The sequence below is a fragment of the Lissotriton helveticus genome, chromosome 8, assembly GCF_964261635.1.
Source record: "Lissotriton helveticus chromosome 8, aLisHel1.1, whole genome shotgun sequence".
Classification (NCBI taxonomy): Eukaryota; Metazoa; Chordata; class Amphibia; order Caudata; family Salamandridae; genus Lissotriton; species Lissotriton helveticus.
In genome coordinates, this window is record NC_136069.1 from 1484603112 (window position 1) to 1484621718 (window position 18607).

General features: G+C 41.0%; 1 protein-coding gene across 1 annotated transcript in view; it reads right to left on the minus strand.

The window, feature by feature from the left end:
* Positions 1-18607, minus strand: part of LOC144773916 (N-acetylated-alpha-linked acidic dipeptidase 2-like) — a 696330-nt gene that overhangs the window by 568953 nt on the left and 108770 nt on the right. Inside the window, exon 4 of the mRNA XM_078658978.1 lies at positions 11658-11844. Within this exon, the coding sequence (XP_078515104.1) occupies positions 11658-11844 (187 nt within the window). The remainder of the gene's footprint in view (positions 1-11657; positions 11845-18607) is intronic.

Below are 18607 nucleotides of genomic sequence, written 5' to 3' on the forward strand. Positions count from 1 at the left end.
CAGGTCCTCCAGGGTAAACCTCCTAATGCTCCTAAACAACCCCCTCTTCTCACAGCGATCAGACTTTTTAATTGAATTAGAGGAAACTAGCGACCACTACCAGTAATTGCCACATTTGTACTGCAGCCACGGGTGGCTCAGACAATAGACATCCTAGGCACCCCTATGGGGTAAGAATCCTATAAGATCCTAGAAAGAATAACAAGGAGGAAAGTAAATACTAAGAACCTGGCAGCCTGGATGTCAAAATGGCTACGGGGCATTACACTGGGCCTAGGGATCCAGCGCCTGGTGAATCTTTCATTGACCGAAGGCCGGGTTCCCGGGGAGTGGAAAAAGGCATTGGTTAGACCCATCAGGAAAAATTCCGCTATCCCTTGGACGGATCTGTCTAACCTTAGACCGATATCCTCACAGAAAAACATGTGAATAGGCACTTATAGAACTTTATCGAACAGGCCGGCAGTCTAGATCACTCTTAGGCCAAAACATAGCACTGAGTCTGCATTACTGTCAGTGACAGATAACCTTCATATGTACCAGGACAGAGGTCATTCTGTTGTCCTGGTGCTGCTAGACTTATCGGCGGCGTTCGATACGGTATCCCACAACATCTTGCTCGGACGGCTTGCTAAGATCGGCCTTGAGAATACTGCATTGGCCTGGTGTGAAATGGCCCCTCGGGAAAGGACCCCGGGGACACCGTCAAGTACACCACCCGGGCTACCACCACTCAGACTCTCACCTTTCCCGACGGATCCTACAGCGGCAGCGTCCATGACACCAGAATCCCCTCCCCTCTCTGTTTTGCAGGAACCAACCCGGGAAGCCCGAGAACCGGAAGCACTTCCGCCTGACCCCGGAAGTCCAGCCTCCCCGCCGCCGGCAAGAGAGAGAAAAGACGGAAGCAGAGGACCAGAAGGCGTCAGAAGATCGTGGCAGGAGATTGCGACTGGCGAGGAGGAAGAGAGCGGAGAGAACGGAGAAGCAGATGAGTGGTGTGAGGAATGGTGGAGTCCCCAGGAGGAAGCTGAAGAGCGGCCGCAACTCACCCGGAGAGTTGCGGCAGAGCGCGTGAGTAACACCTAGCCTCTCTGTTGCACCTTAAGTGCCTGTACATAGTTTAGAGCATTTTGTCTTCCTCACTGTGCACTATTTAGGCACGCTAACCTTGACAGTTCACTGTGAATAATTGTAAAGCACCCATGATGTACATAACCCTAGGATACTAACCACCCCCCCCGACACGATTCACGCTGCTGCACTAGCATCTTTTTCTTCGTCTATACCCCGGCGCCCTGAAACCCGATACCCTTCTCCCCTCACGGTTCTATTTCAAGCCCTCATGACCCGGTGCTGGTAGTGGTGTATATATACCTTTACGGTGGGACTAACGGCTCCTTTCTGTCTTCTCTTACCGCCCTCGGGAGGACTCCCCGAGGCAGAGCAGACTCCCATCCCGAGACCCGGACCATCATCAGAGACCTCGACCTTCACCCAAGACCCGGACCGGCACTCCAAGACCAACTCTTCACCCCAAGACCCGGACCGCTTCGAATCCGTCCTTGCCTTACCAACCACCCACCGCCCAGATTCAGTTTCTTTGGTTTCTTTCCTCCCTCACCCCTCTTGGACTACGTTATCAGGACTCTCAGTATATATAATAAACCACACTATTGCACGCTATATCCGGCCTCCTTGCCTGCTTTTCCAGCCAGACGACCGCCCACAATCACACCTGGTTAAGGAGTTTTTTATCTAATCGCACCCAATCTGTCAGCATGGGTACATTTCGAGCGGCAGAGACTGAGATCACCAAGGGGGTGCCACAGTGCTCTTGTTTGAGCCCAACTCTCTTCAACATCTACGTGGCCCCCTGGCTAGAATCTTGAGAGAGTTCGGTTTCATCCCGGTATCTTACGAGGATGATACTCAGCTCTTGTTCCCATTCAGGGCTCTCACCGACGAAGTGAGGACGTCCTTTTCAGAGGGCATGAAGGCAGTGGCCAAGTGGATGTCATCTAACTGCCTCCAATGTAACGTAGGCAAGACGGAAGTCATGCTCTTTGGGGAGGCTAGGATCATGTGGACCCCGGATTGGTGGCCGCAGGATCTTGGCCCAGTGCCTGAACCTAAGCAGGTTGTGAAAAACCTAGGGGTGCGCCTAGATCGTGAGCTCTCCCTTAAGCAGCATGGCAATTTTGTGGTGGGCTACTGCTTTCACGTCATTGGTCTCTTGCGGAAAGTCTTTCCGCTGCTGCCTGATTTCACCAGAAAAACCTTGGTGCAGGCCCTGATACTTAGTCGTTTTGACTATTGTAACGGGCTCCTGCTGTCAGCCAATGATGGAGTATTAGCTAAACTTCAGGTGGTGCAAAACACGGCAGCTAGGCTGTTGTTAAACGCCCCTTTAAGATCGCCGTCAAAAACCCCTCCTGGATAAATTACATTGGCTCTCAGTCCGAAATAGGGTAAAGTTCAAAACCTGCTGCTTAATTATTAAGAGTTTAAATGGATTAGGGCCATCATACTGGACAGATAAGTTTATACCATACAACCCTGTTCGGTCTCTTAGGTCCAGCAGCCAGCTTCTCCTGAGAGTGCCAGCTGTAAGGAAGGTCAGACAGGGTGGCAAGGCTTTGTCGGTCTTCGGGCCTACTTTATGGAACAAGCTCCCTCTGGCGCTCAGGCAATGCTCAGAACATCTGAGCTTTAGGAAACAACTCAAAATGTTTTTGTTTCAGAACTAATCTACTAATCTACTTTTTTACTGACTGTTTTCGACTGTGCTTCTGGTGTTTTTTGGGCGCAGAGATACTCCTCCGGGAGTCGATTCGAGCACGTTATAAACCCGCAAATAAAATATATTAAAAAAAAATCATACCTCTGGTGCAAATACCTTTCTTTAGTGGCCTAAAATGCTGGCAGCTCTGCACAACCTATTGCAAGGGGGAACAAAAAGTAAACACAGGGCACTAATGGAATAGATCCGTTCCCCCACCACCACTACAATACGGCTGTGAAAGACAGCAAGAGGAATCTCAGGAAGGCCAAGCAGCAACATTCACGAAAAAGGACATTGGACCATCTTAGTTATTGCCACGAAGCAGCATAACAGGCTACTATGGCAACATAAGCAACAACAAGTGGAGGAGCAATGGCTACATGTCAAATTACTGTAATATTGCAATGAGTTGGACTTCTGGAAATATATCAACAGCCTAAAGGGACACTAGACAGATAATCGCAATGGTGTTTCGGCTGTATCCTCGGTCAGTCACGGCAAGAACTTGCACTGTAGGGGCGTGGCTTGGCGCCCGGGGAGTATGGCGGCGCAGGGGTAGAGCTCTCCGGTGTGCCGGGCGGACTACGCGTTTCCAGATGACCCACCGCTGCGCAGGAGATGGATTAGGCTTTGTAAAGAGGCTGGGCATGCCTTGAATTTTTCAGCGACCCCACTAACGCGGCTTACAGAGCTTTATTTCACAAAGTAAGTCTGGTCGTGGCTCCGTTGTCACGTTTTCTCGCCTCCTCACCAACTAACAATACGGGTGCATCAGATTGTGCATCTCATTCGCCTGCTTCTTAAAATACCCAAAGGATGGGGTTTTGCTACTTTTTACACTGGCAACGACGTTTTTTGAAGAAATTTCGTACTGACTGTCACTGAGGCAAACATTCTGTGTTATGAATGGCAGCCATTTTGTGTCTACCAAGTGTTGTGGTGATGTTTCCTCACACTGCTATTTTTTCAGTTCTAACAATTTAATTCCTGTTTACTTTTGCCTCATTGATTCCAGGAATGGGGAATTCATGTCTTCTGCGATGGAGCTCCATTTCACTATGATGCTTATCAGTTGTTTGAATACTCCTTCTACATATTTCTCTCAATACACTGCGTCCCTCATTGCATCATTTAGAAGGGATTTTCATACCCTGCAGCCTCAACTTCATCTGCATCTTCACCTGAAGGAGGTCCTACAACGTTCCACTACTTGTTCTGCCCAACTAAATATCGGTACTTTCTTGTTTGCGCACAGTGACCCCATTTGGTTGCTGCCAGTTTGACTTTTCTCTTTCATAGCTGTCCATTCATACATAATCTTTGTCTCTTGGTGCTGTGCCTTATATATATCCGTTCCTCAGGAGATGTTGTGAGGGCGATTTATGGGCAGACTAAAAACAACGCATTCCTCATCTTGTAAACCAAAACAAATATTTATTAAAAATTCAAGGATTTTCTCTGAGTTTTCCAGATTAGACGATTTACAGGCATCTTCCTCTCAGAGTTTGGAGACAAAAATGAATTCCTCTTCTGCTGTCTCAGGGAAATCTAACACCAAACGGCTAAAAAAAGATCCTCCGTCACCACCTAAGTCAACTTCGCCAGTCTCTATGGAGCTTTTGTTGGAGGAAATTAGAGCTTTCGGACCCTTCATGGAAGAAACTAATGCCAAACTGCAAACTTTAACAGATAACTGGTCTCAACTGGAAACAAGACACTTGTGTCAACGTGTCTCATCTGCATTCACAAGTCTCCAATGGCAAGTTGAGGACCTTGAAAATCGTAAAAATCTTTGTATTTACGGCCTGAGAGAGAGCATTGAAGGATCTGACCGTCTCACTTTCTTCAAGTCATTTCTTCCTAAATTGTTACACTTGCCGGAGGGCACAATGTTCAACATCCAGCGTGCACATCGATTAGGCCGACTTCCTTCCCATTCTTCAACTTCACAATGTCCAAGAGGAGTCATCTTATACTTTTTAGAATATACATATCTACTGAAAGTATTGACAGTGGTTAAAACGTCTCCACGAATCACTTGGTCAGGCTCTTCTTTGTTTTTAACACAGGACTACGTCAAGGCCACTGCAAACTGACGCAAAGCATTTCTAAGCATGCGAGCTGATCTGAGGTCAATTGGGGCCAGATATGGTCTTTTCCACCCATGCCTATTCAAAGTTACTTACAACGACAGAACAATGACATAAGAAGATCCTGTGCGTCTTCAAAGCTTCATAAATTCCTGTCAAACAAACACGATGGATTCTTGGGGACCTTCCTCTTCATTCACTGCTTGAGACTGTATTATCCTTTGAATGGATTTTTCTAAGCTTTGTTCTTTTTACTAACGGTTTTTATTCCATGTTTTGCAGCTCCCAGTTTCTCAAATAGTTACCAAATTTATTGTTATTGCTCAGTCTAATATTTCATTGTACACATGTTTATTGTTCATGTTGGTTAATTTTGTTAATGTCCTTTCCAGTAATCCTTCTTATCATTATAACTTTTTGTCTCCACAGATTCTATTTCTCTGTTTTCGTGGTGTCCTCCGGGTTCCCTGTTTGGCTGACCCTGCTGTGTCACCTATCCCATGTGGTTCCACCCCCTCCTCGTGTTTTCCGAGTTGTGTTTCCTTGATTTCCCCTTTTGTAGGTATGTTTTCCTTTTGTTTGCTTAACATGTTTACGTTCCTCAATGTTATTCTATTCCCCTTCCTGTCTTCTTTTCCTCAAATGTTCTCCTACTTCCCTCTTATCTTTGTTTCTTATTCTATTTTTGGGTGTCGTTCACTTTTTGCCTTCCTATAGTCACTTTGATTTCTTCTCTGGTAATGTACTCATCTTTATTGTGACATTCACTTCTGACATTTACTTTACTACTACTTCTCTTCTTTCCTCATTTTTCATCTATCACTATCGTCTGTTTGATCTGGGCCTTCTTTTTTCTTTCTCTCTCATTTTTTTGGTACGATGTGCTTCTAATATTCCATGTCATTAAAAGTTATTACTTGGAACGTTAAGGGTTTGAATTCCCCTATTAAGAGACAAAGAATTCTATCTCATTTAGCCAAACTAAATGTTGATTTTGCATTCCTACAAGAAACTCGCCTTTCAGATACTGAATCATTAAAACTGAAGAAAGGTTGGGTAGGTGAAGTTTTTTATTCTTCAGGTGATGGCAAACGTAACAGAGTTATGATATTGTAAGTCCCTTGCATACTCTTTGCTATCTCAAGAATCAGATACGAAAGGTAGATGGTTAAATGTTAAATTATCTCTCAAGGGTGTTCCAATCTCTCTTCTAAATGTGCATGCGCCCAAAGGCGGTGAACCTACATTTTGGCCCACGTTAGCCAAACATATCACTCATTGTATGGATGATAAATGTATCCTGGTGGGAGACTGTAATCAAACTTTTGATCCTTTTATTGACAGGAACTCCAAAGTCACTTTCGTTCCTAATAAATCCCACAAGTCCTTCATTCCGGCAGTCACGCAACATAAACTTATTGATGCCTGGCGTCTTTGTAATCCGACTACTAAAGAATTTACCTTTTACTCCCCATTCCATCATTCTCAATCGAGGATTGATTATATTTTTGTCACTCACATTATTGCGCAAACTCTTACTAATGCAGAAATTGGCCCCATTCCATTGTCAAATCATGCCCCTGTCTCAATGAGCATTGATATTCTACCTAAAACTATAGGTCCTAAACTATGGCGTTTTAATAACGCTCTTCTTTTGGATTCAAAGTTTACTGCTTCTTTTACCAGTTTCTTTGATGAGTTCTTTGAGATGAATGAAACTCACTCCATGCCCTCTTCCACCTTATGGGATGCGTTTAAAGCCGCAGCAAGAGATTTCATAATTGGTTTTGTTGCAAGAAAACGAAGAATTGCCCGTAAATCCACTGTGGATCTCCTTCAGCAGATTAAGAGATTGGAACACTCTTATTATACCTCACATTCCAAAGATTGTCTAACAGCCCTTATTAATGCTAAGATGCAATTCAACAAAAAATCTACAGAAGATGCTTCTTTATTTCTGTTAAAATCTAGTGCGAAATTTTATGGGGGTAAAAATAAAGCGCGGAAAATTTTGGCTAATTATTTAAAAGTTAGACATAATAAGCTAAATATTCAATCTATTTATGACACGAATTCTGATTTGAAACATAAGGACTCTGACATTTGGAATGAATTTTCTCTCTTTTATAAAACACTATATACCTCTGAAACTCAACCCAACACCCAATCCTTATCGCATTTTTTCTCTAGCATTCAGAAACCCCAACATTTTCTTCCTGATCTCTCTACTTTGGAACTAGACTTAACACAGCAGGAATTACTCAAAGCCCTCCAACACCTTAAAAAAGACAAAGCACCAGGACCAGATTGCTTCACGTCGAATTTTACCTCCATTTTTCCAAATTAGTATTGCCCAAATTGTACTCCCTTATAGATTCTTTCACCACATTAGGTAGTTCCTCCGGCTCCTTCTCTGAAGCACACATATGTCGTGTACCCAAAGAAGGAAAGGACTCTAAGCACTGCAAAAATTATAGGCCCATTTCCTTGGTTAATATTGATTACAAAATCTTTGCCAAAGCATTAGCGATACGATTAGATTCCTATTTACCAGACTTGTTAGGCAAGGAACAATCCGGGTTTGTTAAAGGGCGATTCATAACTAATAATACAAGACTCCTTTTTAACGTTTTATCCAAATCCTCACATTTAAAACAACCCCTTGCAGCGATTGCATTGGACGCTGAAAAGGCGTTTGATAGAGTTGAGTGGATTTATTTGTTTTATGCCCTCAAATGGTTTGGTTTTGGCCCTAAATGTATTTCTTTAATTTCCCTTCTTTACTCCAACCCCTGTGCGGCGGTCTGTGCCAATGGTTTAGTATCTCCATTTTTTTATTTGGGAAGAGGTGTACGTCAAGGATGTCCTCTATCCCCTTTCCTTTTTAACCTGGCCTTGGAATCTTTTCTTTCTAAATTACGTCAGAACCCTAATATACATGGCTTTCAATCACTGCACTCCCATGTCAAACTTTCAGCATACGCGGATGATATTTTACTATTCTTGTCTAACCCAAATGATTCAATCCCTGCCTTTCTAGTAGAGGTATGTGAATACTCCAAAATTTCCGGGTACAAATTGAATAACGACAAATGTGAGATTTTACCTTTAACAAAATACACTTTTAAATCAGATTTCAGTGCCTCTAATTTCACTTGGAGTCCTACTCATATTAAATATCTGGGATTGCATGTTACTTCTTCAATTTCAGATACTGTATCACTTTGTATGAATAAATGTATTCAAAAGATATCGGATTTGACTGCCAGATGGCATCCTCTTTATTTATCATGGTCGGGTCGCCTTGACACCATAAATATGATGTTATCTCCTATAATTATATACACTATCTCTAACATCCTGGTTCCTATTCCCACTACATGTTTTAAGAGGATTAATTCCACTCTCTCTTCCTTTCTATGGAATAATAAATAAATCTCGAATGTCTCTTCTTAGGTTAATACGCCCCAAGACGGATGGTGGAGTTAATTTTCCGGATTTTCCGGTTTATCAGAAGGCATTTCTTTTACGACAAGCCTCTCTTTAGCTATGAGATCCCAAAGATGACTGTCCTTTATGAACCACATTTGAACGTCTCTTTCTGTCCCCTTTTTCCTTTGCTGAATACCTTTCCTTCACACGTAAACCACAAGCATTATCCACTCCCATTATCAAATTCACATCCAAATTACTTTTATCTTCCTCCTCTTTTCCTCATAATACGGTAGATGATTTTCTTAATTCCACCATTTGGCACAACAAAAATGTACTCTTTAAGAACAAACCATTCTATTGGAGAACTTGGCGCCAGAAGGGGTTAATTTGGATATATCAACTATTCTCACAGTCGAATTTCATACCTTTCTCGTCACTCAGTCAATTATTTAGCTTACCTGCCTCATTCAATCACAAATACCTTTTGCTTAAGGAAGCAGTGATGGTTACCTATACCCGGCTGTCTAATACACATACCTCTCTTATTACTCCTAGTTCTACCTCACAACTTCATAACTTTTTAAAAACCACATCTAAGGCTTCCATCATATACAGGTATCTCCATAGTACTGACACTATTCGGCCAAAATCCAAAGTAGAAGAGTTGTAGGAACGTGATTTTGCTACATCTTGGCCAGTGTCCTTATGGAATAATATATGGGTCACAATTCGCAAATCATCCAGAGCAGCTAGCATAACGCAGACAATTTTTTTTGTATAACAGACTTGTCTTTAAACCACATGATTTAAGCAAAACATTTGCTACAACACCAGATGTTTGTTGGACATGCTCCTCCCCGAATGCAGATTTGTTTCACATGTTATTTTCTTGTCACATTGTACATAATTTTTGGAAACAAGTATTGTCCCAAATTAACATGATTTTTAGAACTCAAATTTATTTTTCTTTTACTCATGTTTTTCTGGGAAGCCTTCTTGTTGGGAAAATGTTACACTTAATGTTAAAATCATTGATTTGTTGATAGCAGTTGCGTTCCAGCAAATTACAACTAATTGGAAAGACTTCTCACAAATTTCTTTTAAAGCATGGTGATACAATGTCTGTCATAATCACAGGCTAGATACTTCCTTTGTCTATCCTATACACATGGCAGCGAAACGTCTAGATTTATGGTTACCTGTTACGATGTACCTTGATGCTTGTGCCAGTCACTCTTTTCGGCTGCAGCCCAGTCAACAAGAAGTCTCAAAACCTTCCTGATTACCCTAAATGTTCTTGATTTCTTTAGTATTTTACTATTTGTTCATGATTGCAGTATGTCATTTTACTTGTTTTACTTTCAGGTCCATTTCATATAATATTATTGAAGTAATATCTTAACTGATTTTTCCTGTACGATATGTATTAATGTTTTGTACTTTGTATTGACACCCCTGCTTCTATCAATAACATTTCTTTGAATTTTAAGAACTTGCACTGTAAACCCTTCGATCGCGGCAAATGGTTCCGCCTGGACCATGCCTCATAGAATCCCACAACAGAACCGTACATCCCCTAAGGCCGACTATCAGCCTCATAGCAACCATACTTCAACTCTGACATTTGTGAAGCCTAACTGCGTTGCTAAAGTACTGAAGAGAATAAGAAGCAACGGGGACCCAGGATCAAACAGGCTCCCTGACTCCTTATTCGCCCCATTATGCCAATACTGCTTTACAATTGCCACTATTTCAGACTCTTGGCATGGATCAATTTTACACCCAGTCTTTGAAAAAGGTGTCAACTCAGATCCAGTAAACTACAGAATGACTGCTTTGTTAGACATTGAAGCTAAAGCATACACAGGTGTCATACTACAGTATCTGGAAAGCTGGGTCAGGGATAAGGACGTTTTGCAATTTTTCCAGTAAGTTTCAGGGAAGGAGCATCAACCACTGACAATATTTTAGCACTGGCTTACTTGGTGGATCAGGCCTCTCCACCCAGCACCCCCCTGCTTTTTGCTTGCTTTGTGGACTACCCTGCAGCATTTGGTGGTGTGAGCAGCAATAATCTGGAGCTAATTAACCAACTGCGGAATTACGAATAAACAGCTGCAGGCAATATTCTCCATTTGCTCACAAACATTGGTGTGAATTAACTGATACACAACACAGTAACACCTAAAGTCCACTCCGATAAAGGCCTAAAGCAAGGTTGCGTCCTGGCGCCCATGCTCTTCAATTTGTACACTGCAGATCTTGGGCAATGATTGAAAGCTGCAAACACGTCCATACCCCAAATGAGCAAAAAACGCCTATTACTCATGAAATACTCGGATGGCATGGTCATCATGGATCATAACAGGAGAGGGGTGCAACAAGCACTGGATGACCTCAATATCTCTAAAATTGAAAACAAATTGGTTGGGAATTGCACTAAAGCAAAGGTTGTCACTTTTGGTTGATTTTGTTTGGTTTGACCACGGTACTATTTTTAAAAGCTATGAATTGTAGTCCAGAACAACAGCCTATCCCTGTTGACTGGCAGTTCTGTGCAGTTGCTACGTGGCTGGAGAATTGTGAAAAAAGACTGGGAATAATTCACAAATGACTGAGGTGTACATTCTGCAAATACACCATCCTCCAATGCCATCAGTAGGCCTGGATATGCCTCATCTAGGGAAGACTATATATTCCCCCATGGATCTGCTGCAGACATTGTCAAGGTAAGAGAGGTCTGCCCAACAAATTTGACAGAATAAGGTCCAGCAAGAATGTGTCTGAATGCTCCAACAGACTCTTAGCCAAGGGATCTTGATTAAACATGGATTTGAGGTAACAGAGGCACCAAGCCAATTGTTGGAATTATGGGGAACTGTATCTCTTTTCCAACCCTGGCAATGCCTGGATGGAATGTGTGTGTTGCCACGACTCAGATAACAGGTACAAGAATTTGGATGGGTGGAGCTAGCTGCTCTTCATGGTCCTCTCCCCATCCCCGTAAGCGATACGGAACTTATTGGAGAAAAAGGAGAGAAGCGGGAAAAGTTATGTACTTGAGCAAGATGGTGCATAAGTGAGAGTTGATCTTTACTCATGTTTCTAAGGACCAGAATGAGGAGGGGCTGTAAGGGTAATGGTAAGCTATTACTTCACGACTGCCATACCAGAGAGAACGTTCTTTTTCTATTGCGTTCAAGAGAAATTGTGGCAATGAGACAAAAAGTTTACTGTACACATAAAACACTTAAAATGTTGCATTTCATATTCTACTGTTAAAATGATAATCGTTATTCATGATTAAGCAGCTGCTTATTTCTCAAAACGTTCTGAAGCATCTTTACCTCAGATCCATTCTCATCAGTAATTGAGATGTAGTTCGGCCTGGTTTCATTAGGGTAAGATAACAGGACATCATAGTGAACTATCTCTACTGAATGTAGCCCAAATTCCTCCCACTCCGCTTTCATTTGGTTTGCAAGGATAAGGTTCTGCTCTGTTCCTGCTAGATGAGGTAGCCGTGTAAAATTCCTAAATTGAAACAGAAAGTTACAGGTGTTGATGACAAGATAATAAATCCAAGTACTTTCTCATAAATACAATAAAATTATAAAACCAGCTATAAAGTCAGTTCTAGTGACCCAATGTGCAAGAGATTCTTAAATCCTGTGGCTACCAGTCCATTGTAGCACACAGCAAACTTCTGAAATATGCTGGACTTGATTACCCTTGTCTGTGAAGACAGCAGTAAATCCACAACAGTAGTAGTACATGACATAATATTTGTATTTTTATATACATAAATACGGATTTGGATTCTGTTTTTGTAAAAGTGATCAACATGAACATTAAAACATATAAATAATTGGCCCCGAAAACAAAATCTGCAATCCCGCTTAAATTACCCATTTTAGGCATGGTGCGGTTGAGAATATGGTCTCCCGGGACAGGTTTTGTGGCTTAAAGAGTTCCACCTTTCTACCTAGATGTCTTAATAACTTTTCACTCTTCATATAGACTCCACTTAAGACATTTGCTTGGCCAAGGTTTCAAAGGACACACACTAGCACAAAACTGCCAGGAAGAGCCTGTACATAAGCCAATGAAGGGCACTGCAAATGTTTTGCTCCTTTGATGAGAATTATGCACTTAGATGATGTGTAGTTATGTGTCTGATGGGCATCCCAGACAGCAACAGCAGGCAGGGCTAAGATACCTTTGAAGTAGACTGGGCTGGGTTAATCAGTAGTGGGTAGAGTTGGAGAGGAAGGGAAAGTTTTGAGGGGTTTTGTAAGACTGGAAATAGAAATTGCATCAGTTTAGAAAAGGTGTGATTGGTCAGCTTGGAAACCTTCTAGGGTTACAGTATTTTCCCATTTGAAAGTCCTCGCATGATCCACTGGCACTTGAGAGCCAGCTTGCATTAAGAAATAGAGAGGGCTTTGGTACTTGAGACTCCTGCTGCCTAACAGGGGGACATTGTCAAACTTGTTCTTTCCTCAGCCTTGACACTATTATTCACTGACCTTACAATGGAATCAGAGGAGCTAGTTAGCTGATTTGATATCAAACGCTCAGCTTTCTCAAGTGGTTAGCTGCTGGAAGAGCCTCCCACAGAAAGCTTCTGTGTTTTAAAGAGAAGAGGTCGTGGAATCCTGAAGAGCTAGAGCTGAATTGTATTTAAGAAAACCGGATCTATTCTTTAATAATTTTCAAACACGTGATGATGAGCCAAAATCAAAATATTATCAGTCAAATATGGATTGAGCTTCAGCCTCTGCCTGAAAAGTCCCTTTGCTGCAGACAAGGATTTTGTTTCCACTTCTGGCTCACCTCTCTGAGAAACTCAGTAATTTGCTAACCAACCATCTGTTAACCTTCTTAGGGGAGATGAACATTGTTTTTCCAACAGTATATGTTTTTATCTTGTTAAATGTTAAAGGCTTTAGACCTGATTGGTTCTTTGGGAAAATTTATGCTGGACTGCAGACATCAGATATGTTTATTATGAAAAGCTACAACAAAGGCAGTAAGCCAGACACATTTATTGCAACAGCATGGAGCAATGATTAAAACCATTTCTGCCACTAGCTCTAATGACATGTGAATAAAAGCATTTGGCATGATCACATGCACATCTACTTGAAAATTATTGTGCTTCAGTATCTGAGCTGATGGACAGTCCATTAGTTTTTGATTATTATTTTAGTTTACCCACACACACACACACACACACACACACACATATATATACACACACACACACACACACATATATATATGGCTATAGAGAGAGAGAGAGAGAGACACTTAATGCTCAACTGCAAAAATATCATCAACTAATGAAAAAACTAAAGGAAAATGACTCTATTATCATCCGTAACTCCGATAAAGGGGGAAATGTAGTCATTTGGCCCAGGCAGGAATATATGGAGGAGGCCCTTAAACAACTGGAGGATCGCAATTGCTACAGATTGAGCTCTAAATGTGTTATGAATGCGAAAAAATATGAAATTTTGGGCAAATTACTGGCATGGAAAAATAAAGGCTTAATTAATCAGGAAGAACTTCAATTCCTCAAAAATGAATACCCCCGAACGCCAGTAGGTAGACCAATAATTTCTGCGAAGGACAGTTTATTGGAAAATGTATCAATATATATAGGCTCGTTATTACAGGAACATGTGAGAACTTTACCGTCATATGTACAGGACACCACGGATTTTTTAAGACAATTGCATGACTTCCAATGGGAAGATGACTATGTCTTGATATCAATGGATGAGTCTAATTTATACACCTCAATTCATCACAGGGATGGGCTTAAAGCGATTGATTATTTTTTGGGCACACGGCCCATCAAATATCATGCACATAACAAGTTATTGATTGATATTACCAACTTCTGTCTAAATAACAATTTCTTCATGTTCCAACAGCAGGTATACCACCAGGAGAGAGGTGTAGCGATGGGCGCGAGTTTTTCGTCCAGCTACGCCTGTCTCCATATGGGGTGGTGGGAGGAGAAGGTTGTTAAAATACAACATAGGAAATATTGGACAGACAATTGGATTATGTGGGTTCGCTTTATTGATGACCTGTTTTTAATATGGCGGGGAGATACAAGTGCTGAGAATTTTATTTGTGAACTCAATAACAATGATTTGAATTTGCAATTCACACCTGACATAAGTGCAAAAAGTATATGTTTTCTGGATGTGGAGGTATATGTGCATGATAAGATACTGCATACACGAATACACCGTAAACCCACAGCAGGGAACACAATATTACATTCAAGTAGCTTCCACCCGCAACCCACAGTGCAAAGTATACCGTATGGTGAAATGTTGCGCATTCGTAGGGTGCAAAGAGGAAGACTTAAAAACAGCACAACAAGAATGTAAATTGAGATTTTTTGCAAGAGGCTATGGGCATAAGATTATAGGTCAAGCGATTGCACGCACTAAAACCATGTCTAGGAATGATTTGCTATTCAAACCTTCACGTAGTAAAACAAAACAGTCTGCAACCAAAGATAATATGTCCATCAGTCCTAGGCTTATCCTAACGTATAATAAAAAAGGAACAGCCTAGTGAAAATAATCAAAAAGAACTGGCACTTGGTAAGGAGTGATCAAATAATAGGGGATAAAATGCCAGCTTCCCCTGTTATCTTTTTTAGAAAAGCGTGCAATACCAGTGGCCACTTAGTCAGTAGTAGCCCTGAAGTCTCTGTTAACACCGATTGGCTTACAAAACGTAAAGGCTTTGTGCGGTGCACAACCTGCAAAGCATGTAAATATGGAGAAAGTAGGACCACATTCCATACACCGTTTAATGACAAGCCCAGGACTATTAACAAATTGCTAACTTGCAAATCTGAATTTGCAGTTTATGTACTTGAATGCACGTGCAGACTAAGATATGTTGGTAGCACTCGTCTCCAAGTCCATAAGAGAGTACTGCAACATTTACGGGCGATTACCAATAACGATAGCTCTTACCCGGTAGCCCGGCACTTCAACAAAATACATAACACAAATCTGAACCAGTTGAAGTATTATGTAATTGAGAATGTTCCTCCGTTAAGACGAGGAGGAAATAGAGACGCAGTACTCAGGAGACAGGAGACAAAATATATCTTAGAGCTAGACAGCAAGAGTCTGCATGGCCTGAACACAACTGAGGATCTATATACATGGCTGTGACAACAATGTAATTTTAAAAATAGAAACTTGTAAATACATGAAGTAAATTTTGGTCTGTCTCTTCCACCCCCTGTAAATAAATCTGTTTTTATCAGTAGTTCCATGGGCTCATGGTATACTGTTAAAATAAATATTGCAGTAGGCACGGTGACACTTTATGGTTAATTATAAATGAAGTTTATTTATTTATTTGCACTTTATGCACTTTTTATAAGCTCATCTTGCACACATCATGTACTGTACCTTGGTGCCGAAATACACGAAAAATGTATTGGGCCCTAAAATAGTTCCGAATTTGCAAATAAAGGGAACACATAGGCAATCCTGCTTCATTCCAAGTTCAAATTGTGAGAACAGCAAAAAACAAGAACATTATGATTTGATGAAATTCTTATCAAGTGTGATTTTAACAATATGTATTTATACATGTATTGTTTTAGTTCTTCGAATATTGCATACAAATTAGACAAATAATCACAATTATATGATCAACTTTGCATTTAAGCAGTTAGCAAATGTAGCAGGTTAAATAAATTGCGTTGCCATTATGTGCATTCCCTTTTAAGAATCTGTTTTTATTATATTTATAAAATGGGAGTTTTATAAATATTTATGAATAACATTATTGCACATGATAATAGCAATGGAACATTTCCAAGTGTGTACTGAACGCCATGATAATTGCAATGTTGAACTACATGTTAGTCTGTTTTCGAGTTTTATTGCTCATTTTGCACGGTTTCACTTTAAAAACAGGAAAAGAAACTTGAGCACGTCATGTGTTCAAGGGCTCTTTGTAGCCCGAAACGTGTCGTGGCGGCAGCAAGCACTAAATAAAAGAACTGAAGCACATATTGAAGTGGAGTCCGTTCTGTTTCCTTTTTGAAGCATCAAAGGAAGGTTTTTTCGAAACACATATATATTACCTACTGGCGGTCGCCAGTAGGTAGTTATAGTTAGGACCTAGTTTCCATAGGAAATCCTCAACATTCTATTTGGATTAACTTTGGCCGTGGTGGATGAATCTTTGCGAATTTCTCAAAGAAGATGGCTCGGTCCGCTGCGCTCCTTCCCTGAAAGTTTGGGGGGGATTGGTGAAGTGGGGGCTGAGATAAAAGGGGGGTCCCAAAACGTGTTTTCTCCATGTTATTTTCCATAGGACGTTTAGACACGGCTACAGGTCGAACGGCTGAATGGATTTATAAGAAATTTGGCAAAACTGTAGAGTCCGGCTCGCAGATTACGCTTTTTTTGGAATGGTGTAAATCTGTTCAGTTGTTGCTGAGAAACTTAAACTTAAAGTCAATTATATATCTATAAGCGCGCACGGGTGCCCGCACTCAAGCGGCTGCGCGCGAGCGGAATTTTTTTTGTTGCTGCGTGACGTCTGTTAACGTTCGATTCGAAGGAAATCAGGAAGTGTTGACTGCCATTTTGTCACTGCGAGTAAATATATTGTCATTTCAAAGCGTTGGAACATGGAAAAGGGAGAAGGTAGAGATTGTTTTGCTGCGTAGGTTCTCTCAGGGTGTGCAGTAAGGCCCTTAAACGCGAAAATATATATATATATTTTTTTAAAAGTTGCGGGGTGCACGCACCCGGGCGCGCACACCTATTTACAAGAGTGTGAAAATGGAGATAAATCAGAAGTTTGAGTGCTTTGATATAAGGTGGCTCTGAAAAGAGCCCTTGTGTTAATTGAGTTTTTTCTGCATTTATAAGTAAGTACCGATGCAGAGTCTGATGTTGCAGAGGAAGATTCTGTTTTCCTCATCCGTGAAATGAACACCATCTGTCCTATAGATGTCTTGCATGTGGTAACGCAAGTTGTTGTGGTAAATAGAACCCATGCTATAATCTCTGAGGAAAGCAGAAACAGATTTATTAACATGTCTCCTTGCTTTCTCAATTTGTGCACAATGTTGATTGGACCAATTCCATTTCTGTCTTTGGCATATATTGGAATATACCAAGGCAGTTCGAGGAAAAAGTGTCATCAATTGTCGAAAGGTGTCTTTTAGAAGCATTTCCAGACCTACCCCAGTCAATGTGCCAAGATCGTTCCCACCACAGTGCACAATTATAAGGTCTGGTTCTGGGAGATGCATAAAAGTTTTCACCAATGGTATTAATTGGTGACATCTTAATCCTCTTTGCCCAATCCACGTTATCTGCACATTTGGTAAATCAAGGTTGGAAATTCGTCTGCTTGCTGCATATTTTCCACTCCAGTGAATATAGCTGTGTCCTAAAAGCCAAACCTTCATTTTCAAGGCAGATGCACTCGTACTCCAATGGGTTCTGGAAGTGGAATGGCAGTTAGAAGCTGAAAGTCAGGATAAAAAAATGGATGAAGCTTGGTGTGGTTGAAAAACGAAAAATGATTGGTTGATTCTAATACGTGAAGATTGAAGACTACGTTGCATGTTAATGTTATGTAAAAGAAAAAGTAGTATTGGGTGTGAAAAAAATGACATGTAACAGAGCTGTGGATAGGCAGGTGTTTCTGGAGGGAAAACAGTGTTGTTAGTTTGCTGTAGAACGTTGAGATATGAACTTTTGACCTGTGCCTTCAGCCAGGTGCAGAATGAGGTGTTACCATGGAAACAGCCAGAGATGGCAGTGGGTGATGGGTGACTTTTATGTGACATTGAAAATATTGTGAGGGACAACCAACTGAAATGTAAATTTGAATACAAAATTTTGCGGGAGGAAATATGATTGGCTGAAGAGACATATATGAGTCTGTATTGACTGTATATCTGTGCCATTGAATTTTGGTTGCAGTGATAGCAGCATAATTGAGATTCCGTCAAACGAATATCTATTTTGTGACTGTCACTGTTGTACATCGTACAAAGCATTGGTAAAGGTAAGTCTGTAACTGTTTGTTTTGTCATGTACCGTAAAATATGGTTTACTCACAAACAATGATTGATTTTCCTCATAGTTTCAAACTAAAGTCATTTTTGGCTGTCATAATGTGTTGTATTTCTAAAACTATTTTTAATTTAAATGTGATATATGAAGTATAAAATATGTTTAATATAAAGAGTAATTATTTGTGTGATTTTGAAGCCTTT